The sequence below is a fragment of the Lagopus leucura genome, unplaced genomic scaffold (assembly GCF_019238085.1).
Source record: "Lagopus leucura isolate 7727_CA_CO unplaced genomic scaffold, USGS_WTPT01 256-2_obj-0_obj, whole genome shotgun sequence".
Lineage (NCBI taxonomy): Eukaryota > Metazoa > Chordata > Aves > Galliformes > Phasianidae > Lagopus > Lagopus leucura.
The window spans coordinates 1-17,123 of NW_024967448.1; the positions used below are offsets into that span (position 1 = coordinate 1).

Consider the following 17,123-nt stretch of genomic DNA (forward strand, 5'->3'; position numbering starts at 1 on the left):
CCATCCATCCATCCATCCATCCACCCATCCATCCGTCCATTCATCCATCCATCCATCCATCCATCCATCCATCCATCCATCCATCCCTCCATCCACCCATCCTTCCATCCGTCCATCCGTCCATCCATCCATCCATCCACCCATCCATCCATCCATCCACCACCCATCCATCCATCCATCCATCCATCCATCCATCCACCCATCCATCCATCCATCCATCCACCACCCATCCATCCATCCATCCATCCATCCTTCCACCCATCCATCCATTCACCCATCATCCATCCCACCTCACCCCACCACCTGGACCAGAGCCGGAGTCCCCCGCCATACCTGGGAGAGCAGCGTGGGCCCCTCCAGAGGGGACTTCATCAGCTGGTTCAGGGTCTGGAAGAGTCGCTGCAGCGAGCGCTGGAACTCGGCCGTCTCCTTCCCCTCGTAGAGCCTGCAACAGCCAAAGGTTACCCTGTGCCACCACCGCTGCCCCCCACACTGAGCCGTGTCCCCGAGGGCCACAGCTCCATCTCAACAGCCCCAGGGATGGACTCCACCACCTTCTCCACCTCAGCTGGAAACCCGAGGCTGGTGAGGCACTGGTTGCCCAGAGAGGTGATGGTGCCCCATCCGTGCAGACCCCCAAGGTCAGGGGATGGGGATCTGAGCACTGATGAAGCTGCAGGAGTCGCTGCTCACTGCAGGGAGTGGGACTGGGTGGCCTTTAGGGTCCTTTCCGACAGAAACCTTTCCATGGTCCTACAAAGATCCCTTCCATCCCAAACCCTCCATGGTTCTATGACTCCACGACTTGCAGCCAGCATTCTGACCCCACACAGCAGCAGAGCGACCCGGATTGCAATTCCTGCTCTCCAGCTTTTTGGCTGAACCCGCTTTTTGCCAAAAAAGCTTTGCTTTTTAAAGTTGGGTTGTTCTGCTTTCAGATTCATCTTTCCCTGCTGGTAAATGAGCCCAAGGGAGCATCCAAGGGAAATAACGCTGACGATTTGGCTGAGGCGTCTGGGTTGATCTTAAACACAGCGGCCACTGCATGACTGCTGTGTGCAGCCCCCGGTCAGCACTGCAGTGCAACCACAGCTGGGGCCACCTGAAGGAAGCTCCCCCTCCCACTCCATACGCAGCCAGTGGCTGCGGGGCTCCCAGCTGCCGCCCTCTGGGAGCCCAGAGCTGCACCTCGGAGCTGAGCTCAGCCCAAACCCAGAGATGAGGCCAGGGAAGGAGGCAGGCAGCTGTGCTCTGGGGTCCGTCCCTGAGCCACGGGCTCAGAGCATCTCACCAGGAGCCCTGGCAGCAGCAGTGCCCCCCACGGCCCCCCCCAAGCAGAGCAGGGCCACTGCCTGGTTCTGGCTGCAGCAGACGTCACCCAACAGACCCAGCAATGCGCAGCAACTCGTTGTAATTACAATCTAATTTCTTCCCATTACAGGCTGCGTACGGAATTTAGCACCGTTTAAAGAACTTGGGAGATCTGAAGAGCCCGTGTTGTTCCACTGCTGAGATCTCAAAGATCAAGGAAAGATGAATAAAAACTACACGTCTTTGGGGATGTCTTTATTTTAACGCTAACTCATTCATGCAGCTGTCTGCAAATGCTTCACAGAATTAATTTGCTTTGCCAGAAGCCTTACGAGCTGGGGATTTGCCCTCTCCTTCCACCCAAAGCAAACGGGGGGGTTCCTCCACCTGCATCAGAGCCACCTCTGATTTGCAGACCCCCCCAACTGCATCCACCTCCACCCGCAGCCCCTCCAGCACAGCAGCTCAGCACCGTGCTCCCCACCTCCCGCACTGCTCTGCTCGGAGCACATCACCTCTGCCCGCTGCTGGGGCGGCGGAGCTTTCAGCGCCCCATACCGGGAATGAAACAGGAACACAAGCTGCCCTTCCTGGCAACCGCTTGGTGGCATTCTCAGAAGTTTCCGCCACTGATATCCGCGCCCCCACACGCACAGCAGGCTGGGGGCGCCGTCTGTCCCACCGCAACCCAAGGGGTGAGAAAGGGAACCCAGCGCCCACGGGGTACAAAGGACATCGGGTCCTGGACGGCCCTGCCGCCCCCACTTGCCGTGCGCTTCCCAGCAGCACCGCGAGGGCGCGGGGCCGCACAGCCCCTCGTGCTGCCGGCACGGAGCCGCGCTTTGCGGAGGGGTCGAGATGCCGGAATGAGGACCCCGAGGGCCGCCCCCCAGCTCCCGGGGCGGATGGCAGGGTTTGTGTGCCGGGCTGCCGGGCCCCGAGATGCGCCGGCTGCCCGGAGAGCATCGCTGTCTGCAGCAGGGAGGTTTGTAAGAGCGCATTGACAAAAGCCATCTGTCAGGAGCGGCGGAAGCGCGGCCAACGCCGCCCTGGGGCAGGAGTTTACTTCTGACCTCTGCGTGTCCCTTCTGGCCCTACTTTACACGACGCTGTGATTTACGCACACGAGAGGAGATGTCATTTCCCGAGGCCGTCGCGGCGGGAGCCGCACGGAGCACCGCAGGGCAGAGCGGGGCCGCAGCACCGGGGGGTGCGGGCTTCGTGAGCGCACGTCCTGCCGCAGCACCGCCTCTCGGCCTCCCCCTCCCCGGGCACAAACAGCGCTGCCGACCCGCGCACCAGCGGCGGAAGCCCCGCACGTGGCAGAGAACGGGCGAAAGCTCCGCGGGAGGAGACGCGGCGCTGCAGCGCGCAGCCGAGGCCAGTCGGACGCGGCAGCACCCGGAGCCGTGGGTTCCACCCTCAGCCTCCCCGGCTCCTGCCGTGCACCCACAGCGCACGGAGACCCCGCGGGACCCTCCCGGCTCCTCCCAGCGCCGTCCCCACGCACGTGGCACTTACTGGGCAAAGAGGTGCCGGGAGCGGACGATGAACTTGAAGATGTACTCCAGGGCCTTGAAGGTGCGCAGGAGGGGCTCGCAGGGCTCCCCGCGGCTCGCCTGCTCCACGTACTGGGTCAGCACCCCGATCAGCTTCCTGCGGGATGGGGACGCGTCAGGAGAGCGCGGCGCTTCCTCACCGCACCGCCCGGTGCTGAGCCCCGCTGCGGCTCCTGCCGCCCCGTCCCTGCCGCGGCCCCGGTGCTCCACGCGCACTTGTAGGCGAGCGTGGCACTGAAGTGCCGGCGGATGTACGCCTCCAGGACGGCATTGAAGTGCTGGAACTTCCTGTCGGCGACCAACCCCACGATGAACACCTGCGGAGAGGCCGCGTGGCTCAGCACGGGGCATTGCCAGGCGCCAGCGCAGACACGGGGAGGGACCCGGGCGCGAGGTGGGCAGCGCGCCCCTGCTTGGTTGGGTCCTGTGCTGAAAGCTCGGCTGGGAAACGGATGCTGCTTACCAGGGCATCAAAGATGAGCGTGTCGTAGACGTCAGTGTCCGCATTCTCCATCATGATGGAGAACAAAGCATCCAACGTGTCCTGGAGGAACTGCAGGAAGGAGACGGCAGTGAGAGCTCCAGCACTGCCGGCACTGTGAGAAGGAGGGACCTCCAGCACAGAGCCGCTGCTGTCCCTTCACAGCTTTTCTCCTTCGGAGGCATCCGCCCCATTTCCAGGACCTGCCAGCTGCACTGTGAGCCAGCAGCCCCTCTCCTACCTTGATGACCTCCCCTCCATCCACATGCATCAGCTTCTGCAGGTTCCCCGCCAGCAGGCTGGGCTTGGCCCGCCACTTCAGCAGCCCCAGCAAGTTCACTGTGGGGAGGTAGAAAAGATCAGCACAAGCTTTGTGCACACCCAGGCTCCACATCAGGGACCCCGGGCACCATCCTGCCCCAGGCAGCGCCCTGCAAGGGGTGAGATGCAGCTCCTCGTGCACCCCAATGACATGGAGAGCTGCGGGGGGGGGGGGCCAGCTGTGCCTGCACCAAACACTGCACTGTGCCAAAGGACACAGGGGGCAGCCACCCTGCTCATCCTACCCCGACCCCTAGCCCTAACTCTAATCCAAACATCAGCCCTAATCCTAACCCTAGTGCCAGCCCTAACCCTGCCCCTTTTGTGCTCTGCAGCTGGGCCGCCTTTGCCAGCACCCCTTTGGGGCACCTTGCCCCCCCCCAGGCTCAGACACAGGATGGCTGGGGGCCCCACAGCCCTTCCAGAACTTGCAGCCTGCACCCAACTTCTGCACAAGAACCCAGAGCAAAAGGGGAAGTGTGTGGCTGCCTCCCGCTCCTCTCTATGAGGGGGGAGGGGTCCAGACCCGCAGTGGGGCTGTGGGCACATTACATGCAAGCCCTCAGCCCTGGTGCAGGTATGCAAAGCACCAATCCAACACCACGCAGCCCACAGGGCCAGCAGCACCGTTGCAGCTCTGTGCGCTGCAGTGGCGAAGCACGGCTGCAGCTGCCACATGTGCAGCGTGCAGCTCTGAGTGCAGGGGCTGCTCAGCACAGAAACCTCCTGCTTTCACTCCCACGGAAACATCACACTCCACTGACTGAAGGCTGAGCGCTACAGGGGCTGCACTTGCGCTGCAGGAAGAGAATGAGCTGAACTGCGGCAGCCCCAAACCCCACTTGCACTGAGCCACACCGGTCCCAAAGCCAATCGGCGCAGCAGCACTGAGTCACTGTGTGCTGTGCTGAGCACCCCGAGCACTGGGAGCCCCGCTGCGATGTCCCAGCTGTGTCACTGCGTGCAGCACACGCACAGCTGAGCGCTCCCAGCCACCGGCCCTGCACAGGAGGCACTGCGGTGTGGGAGCAAAGCAGCGGTGCAGCTCCTCCGTATGGACCGAGTGCACGCAGAGCCCAGCTGCTGCCATGTCTGCTTTAACCCACGTCTGTGTGCCTGTGTCCCCTGGGGAGGGACGGGCGGCCGCTCCTGCTGCTGACACCTGCAGTGACCCGGCGCAGAGCAGTGACACCATCACGGGGCACAGAGCACAGCCCTGCCTGCTCCTCAGCTGCACACACACTGCACAGCCCCCGAGGTGAGCCCTGCTGAGGGCACAGCTGGCTCTGAGCTGTCAGGGCGGGCACCCAGCGCTGCCAGCTGGGCTCTGTTTGCTTCACATGCACACGTGGAGCCGTTTGCATCCATGCCAGCCCTCAGTCACGGCTGCCCGCACTGATCTGTGCTGCTGCGTCCCAAACCATTTTGTACGAATCAGAAATCCTCTCTAAACGCTGACGTGTCTGTGCTCAGAGGGCCTGACTTCAGTGCACCGAGCAAAGGACCTCGGGGCTGAAAGCTCCAACTACACAGCAACAGATCGCACTTCAAAACACGGCGTCCCAATTCCCATCATGATTTCAGCACAGCATTCAGCAGCAGCACTCAGCAGCTCCTTCCAGCTCCTAAACTGAAGGCAGCAGCTCGGCTCCCTCAGGGGTGTGAGCAGATTAATTACCATCTGCAGGGCTTGGTGCAGGCCAAGAAGCTGCTCGCTGCCTGCGGCTGCCGGCAGGGCTGGGCTCAGCACAGTGCGTGCAGCTACCTGCAGCCTGCAGCTCTCTGCTCACACCGCCCTGCCTTGGAAAAACAACCCACTGCTAACCCAGGAGGGCTCAGGAGAGCGCTAAGCCAAAAGACAGCCTTGATAAAAACAAAGAGAGCAATGCTGAGTGGCAGCCCTGAGCCTTCAGCGCACACAGAGCAGCAGCGAGCGGTGCCACGTGGCAGGGATGGCAGCCACAGGGCGAGATGCGGCCACCGTGTGCGCTGCCCATGTGGGGGACAGCAGCCTCATGGCCTTGGGAGCCCGGGACACCACAGCAGCTCGGGGACTGCCATTTCCCTTGGGAGCACTGGTGATGTCAGAGCAGGACGTCAGCACTCAGCACTTCTGCTTTCCCCGCGCTCTTGGCTCCGCAGCAAACCCACAGCCGCTGGTGACAGCAGTGAGCTTCCTGCTGCACGCAGCCCAGCCACCCCCAGGGCTCCAGCACTCCCCCTGTCCTGGCTGTAAATCACTCTGCAGCTCTGCTGCCTCGTAACAAGGGGATAACAGCAGCCCCCTTCCTAACCAGCCCCTGCGGATAGGGGCGTGCAAGCTGTATTTATTCCATCTCTTTGGGAAGGAGAGCAGGCCTGGTCCTGCTCCCTGCCCCTGAGGACACACAGTCAGCACAGGCAGCAGAGCCAGACAGACCCCCTCCCCAGGACAGCACTGGTGTGGGGCACAGGTGGGAAGGGACAGATGGGGGTGTCCAGGACTGGCAGAGTCAGTGCACGGGGACAACGTGCTCAGCATAGGGACACACAGCTGGGCTGTGGGGCGCAGCCACGTACCGCCCCATCCCCTGGCACCACCGACCCATCAGAGCTCAGGGAACAAAGCACCGCCTGCTCCACACCTGGTGCAACGGCCTGGGGTGCTCCCTGCTGCCATTCCTATAGAATTTGCTCTTAAAGAGGTTTCTTCTTTTCCAGCACTACAGAACTCGGCTATGCTCATCGTTCATTGGTGCCCACTGCCAGCAGCACAGCCAGCACTGCTCTGCATCCAGCACTCACCGTTCTGGGTCAGCTTTGTGGAGCAGACGAGCGTTGAGATCTGGAAGCTGTCCCGGGCTGACACGGCCAGGCCTGCCACGCTCCCAGCCACGCGGAACGAGGACCCAGAGAGGATCCAGGGCTCCGAGGGGCCCCTGGTGGAGGGCAGCCCCAGGTACGAGCCAGCGTCCTCCAGCTTCCTGCTGTCCCCCTGCAACACAGCACGGCTCACAGACATGCACGCAGCTGGGGAGCGTGGTGGGTGTGGGGTGGCTGCGGGTCAAGGGAACAAGCAGAGCTGCAGGTGAGCGTGTATCCCAGGGCAGGGAGCCAGAGGTCAGCAGCTCCTGGCTCTGAGGCATCACTGCAACCCGGAATCAGCGCTCTGAGGGCTCCTCTGAGCTTAACATGCACAGAGCAGCTCGCTTCTCATAGAGCTGCACAGGGACCTGCGTGCAGGGAGAGGAGGCTGTGTTCCAGCTGGTGCAGATGGGGGGCAAAACGCGGGTAGGAGAGCAGGGGGAGATGTCAGCAGATCAGGGAGAGGGCAGCAGTGAGGGCTGCAGGGCTGGAGCAGCAGTGAGCAACGGAAGAGTTGCATGCACAAGTTGCACCATGACGGTGGGCACACAGCAGGGTCCTGCACAGGTGGGACAGGCTGAGGAACCACTGCTGTCACCATTACCCACCTCAAGGACACGGCCCAGCAGTGCCACCAGCCCAGGGGGACAACGGAGTCCCACGGACCGCTGGTGCCCAGAGCTCTGAGCTCAGCAGCGAACATTTGTCTTTACCCTGGTACCCTGGTTGCCACCCTGCCCAGCAAACTTCTCTTCTTCTGAAGGTCAAAGATTGCAGAAGTGTTGGTTTGCTTTTCCCCTCGGTGTGTAAACCCTGCGCCCAGCTGCAGGCCAAGGGCAGCACAGCCCGAGGGGTGGTGGGCTCAAACGCACACATCTCCCTCCAGCACAGACGAAGAGGTCTGAGGAGCTGTGAGGATGGAGTTCACGCTCCTCCGGCAAACAAAGATGAAATCTTCTGCCTCCCGGAGCCCGACCCGCTGTTTGCTGGGAGGAGCAGAAAGCTGCAGGACAGGGAGGGCAGCACAGAGCACAGCAACGCTGCTCAGAGGCTGCGGACAGCAGCGGGGTCAGCGAGGGCAGCAGCAACTCTTTGAAAAGCAGAAAGTGCGCACAGCAGGGAGATGTGCGAGGCTTTGTCTGCTCCACGCCGCCCTGGAGGCAGGAGGGGCTGCTGTGCGTGGGGACACAGCGCAGGGCCCAGGAGAGCGCGCCTGCAGCAGCGCCGAACGAATTCGGGTGCTCTACCCAAATAGCGTGCAGAGGAAGGAGGAGACAACAGATCTCAAATGCATTTTTTCTTCTGGGGAAGAAAAGCACAGCGCTGGTGGGAGGTCAGGAATCAGCAAAATGAGTGAGCAGAGAGAAGGGCAGCGCTGGGCCGGAGCTCCGGGCAGGCAGCACACGGCTGGGGGGGGCTGGGCCACAGGGGATGGGTGGGAGGACAAGTAGGGGCAGTGATGTGCAGACGTGGGCAGGAGAGCAGCAGTGGCAGCAGTGTCTGGTGGCTGCTGCTGGGGCGCCGCTCCACGGGAGGAGCGCTGAGGCCCCAGGACGGCGAATGGGAAAGGACAGGGATGTGAGCACGGAGAGGAGGAACCCTCTGTGGTGCAGACAGCAATGGGGAAGGCTGGATGAGGCTGCACAGCAATGGCAGCTGAGCGTTCCCAACCCACAGGGACCTGTGTGGGGAATTGGTTCTGCCCAGAGAGGTGGCGGTGACCTCCAGGGATAGCGGTGAGACCACAGAAAACTTCAGCTAAATGCTGGGGGGCTGAATCACCTCCTGCAACGGTCTGGGGGTGCATAGGGCAGGAGCCCGGGGTGCAGCCCCACTGCTCCCCATGGCCGTGGCAGATTCAGCTCATCGCAGCACAGGAGAGCACCGGCTGCAAGCATCAGCCAACCGCGCCTCTCCTGACCAACAGCGAGCCTCCCCTCCTCACATTTCCTCTGTGCTCTCAGAAGAAAAACAGACCCGGCGGTTTTAAGCCGACAAACCCCGGTGAAATCAGGTAAAACGCAGCAAATCCCTCTGTGAGGACGCTCCCTGCTGGGGCTGACACATTCAAGTTCCTTTTCCTAAACAAAACTTGGCACCGCTGATGCGCACAGCGGGGTTAGAGATGATGTGTGCAGAGAGCCGTGGTGGGGCCCACGAGGACAGGAGGACATGGGGACCCTGCACACGTGGCTGTGGGCGCAGTCCTGGGCCGCTCTGCCCTACCTTGTACAGGATGAGGTCGTGCTCCCCATCACGTAGCGTGGTGCCATCAGGGCGCATCAGCTTCACAAAGGCCATGGAGAAAATCTTCTCGCTTTTGTCTTTAGCTGGGAGAGAAAAGGGCACAGAGATGGAGGTGGAGGCAGCACAGGGTGGGTGCAGCCGTGCAGGGCTGCTGTGCTGAGGCCATCGCTGCCTTCCACCGGAGCACCACGAGATGCACTGATGCACGCAGCTGCAGCAATGGTATGAGACAGGGAGGGAGAGAACACCAAGAACAGAGGAGTAGAGGGGAGGTGGGGACTGCATGCCTATGGGTTCGGTGCAGATAGAGTCAGCCAACCGCCCCGGGCACCCTCCCTGCAGCTGGGACATGCCAGGCCGCTCTCGTGCCCAGCTCTGCAGCTGTGGGTTGCTCCCACTCCTACATTAGCCCACAGGAAGGTGCACAGAGCCGCACCATCTCATGGCCTCTGATTCTCAGCTCTGCAAAGCAGCTGACAGCAGCCCCTCTGCTCCCTGCAGCCCACGGCCACGAGGCCCAGGTAGTGCCAGCACAGAGCCCAGGAGCTGCTGTGCAGAGGTGGAGTCATCCTGAGGTTTGTATCTCTGCACGGCAGCTGGGACAGAGCAAACCAGGGACAGCAGCTCGCTTCCTCCAGGTCTCACAGCAGCCCTGGTGCGTCCCCACAGCAGAACAGGGCAAGAGCTGCTTGTGTGGCTCCTGCCTCTGAACCCCACACACGGCCAGAGCCCTTTCACCACAGCCCGGCGGCACCAGGAGCAGAGCAGCGCGCAGAGCAACGCTTACTGTCACTGGAGGAGCGGTGCCTGAAGGTGAACCGCAGGTGGGTCTTGTGGACGTCCTCAATGGGAACTGCAATCTGAGGGAGAAGAACCCACGTGAGCGCAGCAGGGAAGGGCTGGAGTCCCTCGGCCAGTCCTGACCCCCTGCTTGGTGAGGGGCCGGGGCTTTGGTGCGACCAGCACAGACCTTCACTGTCTCCATCCAGCGCTGGTGCCGCTGCTGGTAGTACACCACAGAGCGGTACTCGCTGGCCGGCTTGTCCCCTGCCCCGTGGTAAATCACATTCTGCAGAGAGATGTTCGTGCTCAGCTCCCAGCAAGCCTTACATGACTTACAGAGCAAAGGACGCAAAGGCACAGCCCAGTACAGACAGCACCAGAGGGGTCCAGAACCCCCACAGCCGCCTTGCTCCCACGCAGCCCAGGCAGTGCGGGGACCTGCTTTGGAGCATCCCTTCCCAGCCAAACGCTGCCCCGTCCCCATCTGCCACAGCCCCACAGCGGCGCTGCCGCAGCCTCCAGGAGGCGGTGCGAAGGGACAACACGCCTCCAGTAGCGCTCAGGGTTGGAATTCCACCTCCCCATAGGAAATTCGTTATCACAGGCAGAAAGAGATGGGGACTGCATCTCTGCAGGAGCCCAGCGGGCGCCTCGCTAATTAACAACCTGTTCCCACGGGCCAGATAAGAACAGTTTGCAATGAAAGCAAACACCCTGCAAAAGGGACGAGGCAGCGGGCGCACGGAGGTGGGAGAGGCTGGGTCTGCCCCTTCCCACCACCTTCACAAGGCTTTATCCTGAAGGACAACCTCAGGAGCACCGCTTTGCCACCAGGGCCACTCCAGGCACAGAGCTGCTGCCCTGCCCCTGCTCAGAAAGCGTGGGGCAGTCGCTGCTCACCATACCTGCACCACGCTGCCCGACTCGTCGCAGACGCACACCGTCACCTCCACGTTCTTCTGCGTCTTCTTGTTCCCCTTGTCAAACTCTCCCTGCACCAACGTCAGGTAGATGTCATTCCGGACGTCCCCTAGAAGCAGTGCACTCAGTGAGCCGGGTCCCGCTGCAGCCAGCACCGCCAGCCCCCCCTGCCCTGCTTTGCCTCGGGGTCGGCACCAACAGCGCGCCGGGCTCACTGCCCTCCCCTCCCCCTGCACAGCGCTGCTGCTGCGCCCATCTCCTGAGCCAGTGATGCGCTGCAGGATGGAGCAGGACGCTGCTGCTCCCTGCTTGCCTGGCATGATGACCTCCGGGAAGCCCAGCTTGCGTGCCACCACCGTGCTGCGGTCCACGAGGTGCGGGTGGTCCTTGCGCACCTGGTTCAGGTCTCCCCACAGCATCTTCAGAGACAACCAGAACCCTGTGGGGAGCAGAGTGAGGGCTGTCAGCCCCATGGCTGGTGCCAGTTCGGCCCGAGCTGCAGCCAGAGCTGCTCCCACGGGGCACAGCCCTGAGGTGTGCTGGGGTGAGTGATCCCCCCCTGCCCCCAAAGGGCTGATCCCAACTGCCAGGACAGCTCCAAGCACAGCCCTGCTCCATGCAGGAGTGTGATCACGACCTGTGGCTGCTGCAGGTTTACTGGGTTGGGGGGGGGGGGGCTGCTACCTTGTCCTTTGTGGTTGATGTCCTTCCCCTCCACTGCTTTCCTGATCATGTTGTGAAGGAAGTCGTTTTCGGCGGTCGCCCTGCCAGACAGCAGAAGGAGCTGGGAGGGCTCACACAGCACCGCTGCTCTCCACCACAACAGCAAAACAAGCCGGACCCCATGGCTCCCCACCCGCCTGCTGCAAAGGCCCCCCATAGGGAGGTGCAGGAGAGCACCTGGGCTGGTTTGGGGTGAACCACAGCACTCTCACACCCACAAAGTGGAGCCTGCAGTGGGGCTCCAGGAAGGTCCGTATCCCTCAGTATCCCACAGGCCATACCAGTGCCCTTTCTCCTAACCCCACAGAGCTCCTGATCCTGATTACACAGTGCTCCAGGGAAGCGCAATCTCTTTGCAAAGCCCAAGTTCCCAGCAGTATCTGCTCTCTGTTTCTGGCACTCCTGCTGTCCCTGTGCCACCACTGTCCCCACGCCAGCCCAGCCACCAGAGCGCTGCCTGCCCTCAGCCCCAGGACTCACAGGTGCACAGGGATGAAGTGCTGTTTGTCCTCATCACTCTCACACTTCCCCTTGGTGATGTCGGTGATGTCCATCACTGCAGTGGTACAGACACAGCAGCCATGGATGCAACCCCGGTACCACAGACCCCTGTGCCAAACCCTCCTGCATGCACCCAGGGACTGCTTTGCCCCTTCTGCAGCCACAACCCTGCCCTGTATCCCAGCACGGATCTTGCTCCCAGGGATGTCACCGTGTCCCACAAGGACCCCTCTGCCCCCTGGTGCTGGGTGGCACCGAGACACACGGGGCTCTGGGCAGGGACTCATGCTGTGCCCGCAGTTCTGTTGGGGTTGCACCCAATGCCGTGTCAGGGAGGGCTGCCATGGGGTCTGTGTGGTCACACTGGTGGCACCCCCAGCCCTGTGGCAGCCGCAGGCAGCAGGGACAGGGAGCTGCACCGCTGCACCAGGACCATCCATCTGCTCCCTCCCCAGAGACACGCTCGGCTCAGAGCGCAATTAGCCGCCGGTATGTTAATAATTCACCTGGTAATTGCTTCGTAGCCAAGATCCTAGTGCACGCTAATTGGCCCATTAAAATCGATAATTTCCTACCAAGCCCATCCAAAGAGGATCAATACCCAGAGCAGCAGCATTTGTCAGGGCAGGGTGGGGTGCGGGGAGCTCCTGCACTCCCCTCTCCATGGGGCTCCCTGCTCTGGGGGGGCTCTGCTGGCACCACCTGCGTGACCCAGCCACTGCAGTGATGGCGATGGGGAAAAGTGAGCACGGAGGGAACAGGGCAGAGCGGTGAGGGTCTGGGAGCTGCCCGTGGGGTTGGTGTGGTGTCAGGGTCCACCCTGAGCCCCCCTCACCCGAGATGCCGAAGGGCCGCCGCAGCCCGGTGCTGAGCTTGCGGCTGAGGGTCTCACGCAGGTCCATGCGGCCCACCCGGATGATCTGACACACCAGGAAAAGCCTCTCCCGCTTCAGGTCCTTGCTGCCCAGGTCCTGGGAGCACAGCAGGGTGTGAGAATTGAGTGAGGATGCTCTGCTGCCAGGAGGGCACGGCGAGCTGCGAGGATAACTGGGGGTGCGGTTCATGGGGTGCAGAGCTGCTGCAGAGCTCTGCTTTTCGGGCCAGGGATTGCTGCTGTGCCCCACAGAGGGCACAAAGCTGCTCCGTGGATTGTATGCACAACACAGCGTGGGCTGATGGAGACGATGGCCTCAGGGAGTCCCCATGGCACGGACAGCACCTCGAGGTGGGACAGATCTGACGCGTTGCTGGGCCTGGGGAGCAGCCGTCCACCCCAACCCCAGGCACCGCGGCCAGGCCAGATCCCATGGGCTCTGCTCCTGCGGGGCTGCGGCACGGGAACGCGGCTCAGGGACGCAGCGCCAGCCGCAGGCAGGGATCGGAGGGAAGCGAGTGCTGGGGGAGTTGGACCGCGCGGCTGGAAGTGCTGATGCTGCTCATTTACATTGATTTCCCGGCTCATTTGCATATCGATGGCTCGGGCCGTCCTGAGGGTCAGCGCAGCTTCGCTCGAGCAGCAGAAACCTGCGCAGTCAGCAGGAGCTGCTCCTCGCCCGGCTCACTGCAGGCAACCGAAACCGGGACGAGCCTGACTGCGGGGTGAGGGTGGGCACGGGGCCGGGGGAGGGCATGGAGTGGGGCGCAGGGGGACGGGAGAGAGCGTGCAGAGGGGCAGAACTGGGAGTGGGATGCATGGGGGGGATGCGGACCGTGACAGGCTTGGGGATCCCTGCACGCACAGCGCCCCAGTGCATCCCAAGCGCCGCATCGAGGGGGTGTTGCAACGCAGCAAGGTGGAGAGGATGTGCGCCATCCCCCAGGCACAGACCCAGAGCGGGTGGGCGAGGGCAGGGGCTCACCGTGAAGATGGCCCGGAGGTTGTTGAGCAGCTCGATGTCCCGCGGGACGCCCGTACTGGCCCAGTGGATCACGTAGCTCTCGCTGGGAGGGAACGGTGTGAGCAGCCCGCAGAGGGGCCGGGGCGCCCCGCACGGACACGGAGGGCACAGAGGGACGGGAGCCCGGCCCCACCGGGCGGGGGGAGCACCGCACCTGATCATGCGCTGCTCTGCCGGGTCGTACAGAGCCATGAAAAGCTGCGCCTCCTCGCCGATATTGCAGACGAAGTTGCGCACGCAGAGGTAGAGGCTGTGCGAGGGCGAAGCCGCCAGGCGTGCGCTGCAGCCCGGCTGGCTCTGCTGCGAGCTCTGCGGGGCACGAGGCTGCTCAGCCCCACACGCAGCTCAGGGCTGTGGGGCACGGGCTGTGTGCAGCGCCGTGGGCACGTGGCACGTTGGGATCTGTGCCACCCTCACCGTCTCCTCCTGGATGCGCTGCGTGACGGTCTGTGCTGCCCTCCTGTGTGCCTGGAACAGGCTGATGATGCTGGTCCTGTCGGGGTCCAGGATGTTCTCATCCTCGTCCCGCACCACCAGGTCCAGCGCCAGGATCCTGCAGAGGGGGTGAGATGGGACCCAGAGCCCGGCTGGGCTGTATGTGGGGCTGTGTGTCCCTCCGGGACCTGCAGGCGGGGGCCGTGAGCACGGCACGGGGCAGGACAGTCCTGGAGATCACAGCCAGCAGCAGAGCAGCGGGGCGGGAACAGCAGTAGCACCAGGGATGCGTTCTGCCCCAACCCAGGGCCCTCAGCAATAGCTCTTGGCGAGGTGGGTTGCACAGCATTGTCCCCGCCACCCCAGCTCAGCGGGGACATGAGGACAGCCCCATTCCCCTCTCACTTGTTGCCGTAGTCGATCTTGCTGGTCACCTCCTTCTTGAGCTGCAGAAGCTCGTCCTTGGGCAGCGTACCCGAGAGCAGCTGCGAGCGCTGCTCCATCAGCTCGTACATCATCTGCTTCACCCTGCAGTACCGCTCCTCCTGCCCCGTCTGTGGGCAGCGCCGTGCGCAGGGTCACCCCCAGCCCCAACCTCGTCCCGTGCTCCCCCACCCCCACCTCTCCTCACCACATAGAGCTGCTTCCAGATGGCGGCCCACTCCCGCAGCGTGGTGGTGATCTCCTGCACCATGGGCATCTCGGTGGGCACCACGCTCTCCTCCGCCCTGGGGAGCGCACAGAGCCCTGCAGCGCCCGCTGCCGGCACGCGGCTGCCCCTCCGCCCCATACCTACCCCCTGCGCTCCACCACCGCGCCCTTCAGGCGGATCAGTGAGGCCGGGAAGATGCCCTGGGGAGCAGCAATCAGCGGTGTCGGTAGGTACGGGCCGGGGGCTTCCCGAGGAGTGAGCGCCCCGCAAGGGTCCCCGTCCCCTCGGTGTCCCCAGCGGGTACCCACACAGCCGGGGCTGGCTGAGCCCCCCCGTGCCCCTCACCTACCCGAGCAGCCCTGTTCCTGAGCGAGTACCCGCGGTACCAGCCTGCGAGAGAAGGGAGGAGCTCACCGTGAGCCAGGCTTGGGGCCAGGCAACCCCCGGCCGAGTGCAGCTCAGCCCTAGCCCAGCCGGGACCCCTTACCCTCGGACGCCTGCAGGATGTGCACCGTCTCCCCAATCTCCAGTGGGAGGTGATGCTCGTTGGCACTGGGGAAGTTCCACACGGCTGCAGAGACAGGGGCCAGGAGCTGTGAGCAGGGGCTCCTCGTCCTGCCCCCGCCCAGCGGAGGCCCTGCAGCCATGTCCCTCTCACTCGACCCCCACATAGGGGTACAGCCACCTCTCCGGGCATCGCTCAGCCCTGAGCTTTGGGGGTCGCGGCACAGAGTCCCAGCCCTGCGCAGGGCGAGCAGCAGCACGGGGTGCTTCCTGCTGCAGCAGCGGCCGCGGTTCTCCTGCTGCTATTTCTGCACAGCAACGGCTCCTCTGCGGCTCCGGGAGGGGGCAGCCCTGACCGCAGGACGGGCGGCACCCTGCGCAGGGGACCGTCCCTACAGATGTGCCTGCAGCTGGTGGCTCCCTGCTGCGACCCTGCTCACACCTCATTCACATCATTCACTCAGCCCTCCAGCCTGCATCCCAGGGACTGCAGCGCTCACAGACCTGCGTGGCTCATCCGGGACCCCCAGCTGGAGCCCCATGGCCGTGCTGGCTCCTCGCAGCTCCAAGGCCCTCAGCTTCCCACAGACCCTTCCTGCTCTCTGCACGAGGATCCTGCACAGCCCCTGGCCCCAGTTCTGTTCGCCCCCCTGCCGGGCCCAGGCCTCCCACAGGACAGCCCAGAGGGTCCTTGGCAGACCCCCCCTGCAGCACAGGGCAGGGGCTTGGGAAACGGCCCCTCCAGAAAGGGGAAGAGGCACAGAGCAGGGAGGGCGGGAGTGGCGTAAAGAGAAGTTCCTCATGGTGCTGCAGGGAGGCTGAGTGGGGCCAGGGCAGGGATTGAGGCTGCCAGGGCTCTGCCACAGCCGCCGCAGGGACCAGGAGCAGGGACTGGGAGCAGAGCCCCAAGTCGGCCCAGGGGCAAATGGCAGGGCTGACTCTGGGCTGCACAGGCACCTCCCCACAGGCAGATCAGAAATGAGCACAGTCCATGGCACCGGTCACTAACGAGCTGAAGAGCCCTGGAGCCGAGCATGGTTCAACATCCAGGCTGAGCCCAGCACAGAGAGGAGGACAGATCCTGCACGGAGCCTCGGAAAGGCGCAGCCTCAACGCTGCCCTGCCGCTCGGCCCCCGGCTCCACGACTCCCAACCCATCCCACCACCGGCCCTGCAGCCCCCGTCCACTCCACACTTCATCCCGCAGCCCCTGACCTTCCAAAACCAGCGGCAGCGCCGTGGGGACCCGGCCCCCAACTCTCACTACCGAGCATCGCCTCCGCCCCGCCCCAGCGCTGCTCACCCCGCAGCCCCGGCTCCCTGCTCAGCCACCGAGGCCCCACTCACCCACGCCATACTTCTCCTCCTTGGTGGGCAGCCAGGGGGCCATGGCCAGCCGTGCAGCACGGGGACCCGAGGCGCTGCACGGGGCGCTGCCGGTTCCTCCCGCCTCGCTCCCCGGGTCACGTGCACCCCACCGGCTTGTGCAAACCTCTGCTTCCTCAACACCCCGCCGGGCGCCTCGGGGCCCAACCGCAGCCCGGCACCCACCGGACACCGGACAACGGCTCCCGCGCCGCCTACGCCAGGACTCGGAGCCTCCCAACCCCAGCGACGCCGCGGTGCCCGGAGCGGGGACGGCGGGCCGGAGCCCGGGGCACAGCGAGCAGCACGGGGCCGTCCGCGCCCCCGGCTGCGGCCAACCCGCCCCCGAACCTCAGCGCAGCGCCCAGGACCGAGCCCGGCGCTGCTCTCCTGCAGCACCCAGCGGCCGGGGGAGCAACAGCTCAGCACCGCCGCCTGCCTTCCGCTCTCGGTGCCCGCCTGCCCGGCTCGGGGAGCTCACAGAATGACGGAACGGCCCGGGTTGGAAGGGACAGCAGGGATCACGAAGCTCCAACCCCCATCAATGCAGGGCCATCAACCTCCCCATTGCACAGCAG

The 17,123-nt window shown here is 63.9% G+C and overlaps 1 protein-coding gene across 1 annotated transcript; it reads right to left on the reverse strand.

Annotated features, from left to right (window-relative positions):
• Nucleotides 1–333: 333 nt before the first annotated feature.
• On the reverse strand, nucleotides 334–16,734 carry LOC122193117 (dedicator of cytokinesis protein 2-like; the record flags this gene model as incomplete). Its single annotated transcript, XM_042893842.1, has 23 exons — nucleotides 16,528–16,734; nucleotides 15,164–15,247; nucleotides 15,026–15,066; nucleotides 14,821–14,876; nucleotides 14,656–14,752; nucleotides 14,430–14,578; nucleotides 14,007–14,142; nucleotides 13,744–13,898; nucleotides 13,551–13,632; nucleotides 12,527–12,662; nucleotides 11,671–11,746; nucleotides 11,152–11,231; nucleotides 10,781–10,906; nucleotides 10,452–10,576; nucleotides 9,734–9,832; nucleotides 9,551–9,623; nucleotides 8,743–8,846; nucleotides 6,457–6,646; nucleotides 3,593–3,690; nucleotides 3,334–3,423; nucleotides 3,087–3,187; nucleotides 2,833–2,967; nucleotides 334–445 (listed from the first exon to the last, which is right to left on the reverse strand). Coding segments are annotated over exons 1-23 (2,388 nt in total), but the record flags the coding sequence as incomplete, so codon positions are not given.
• Between the last annotated feature and the right edge of the window lie 389 nt (nucleotides 16,735–17,123).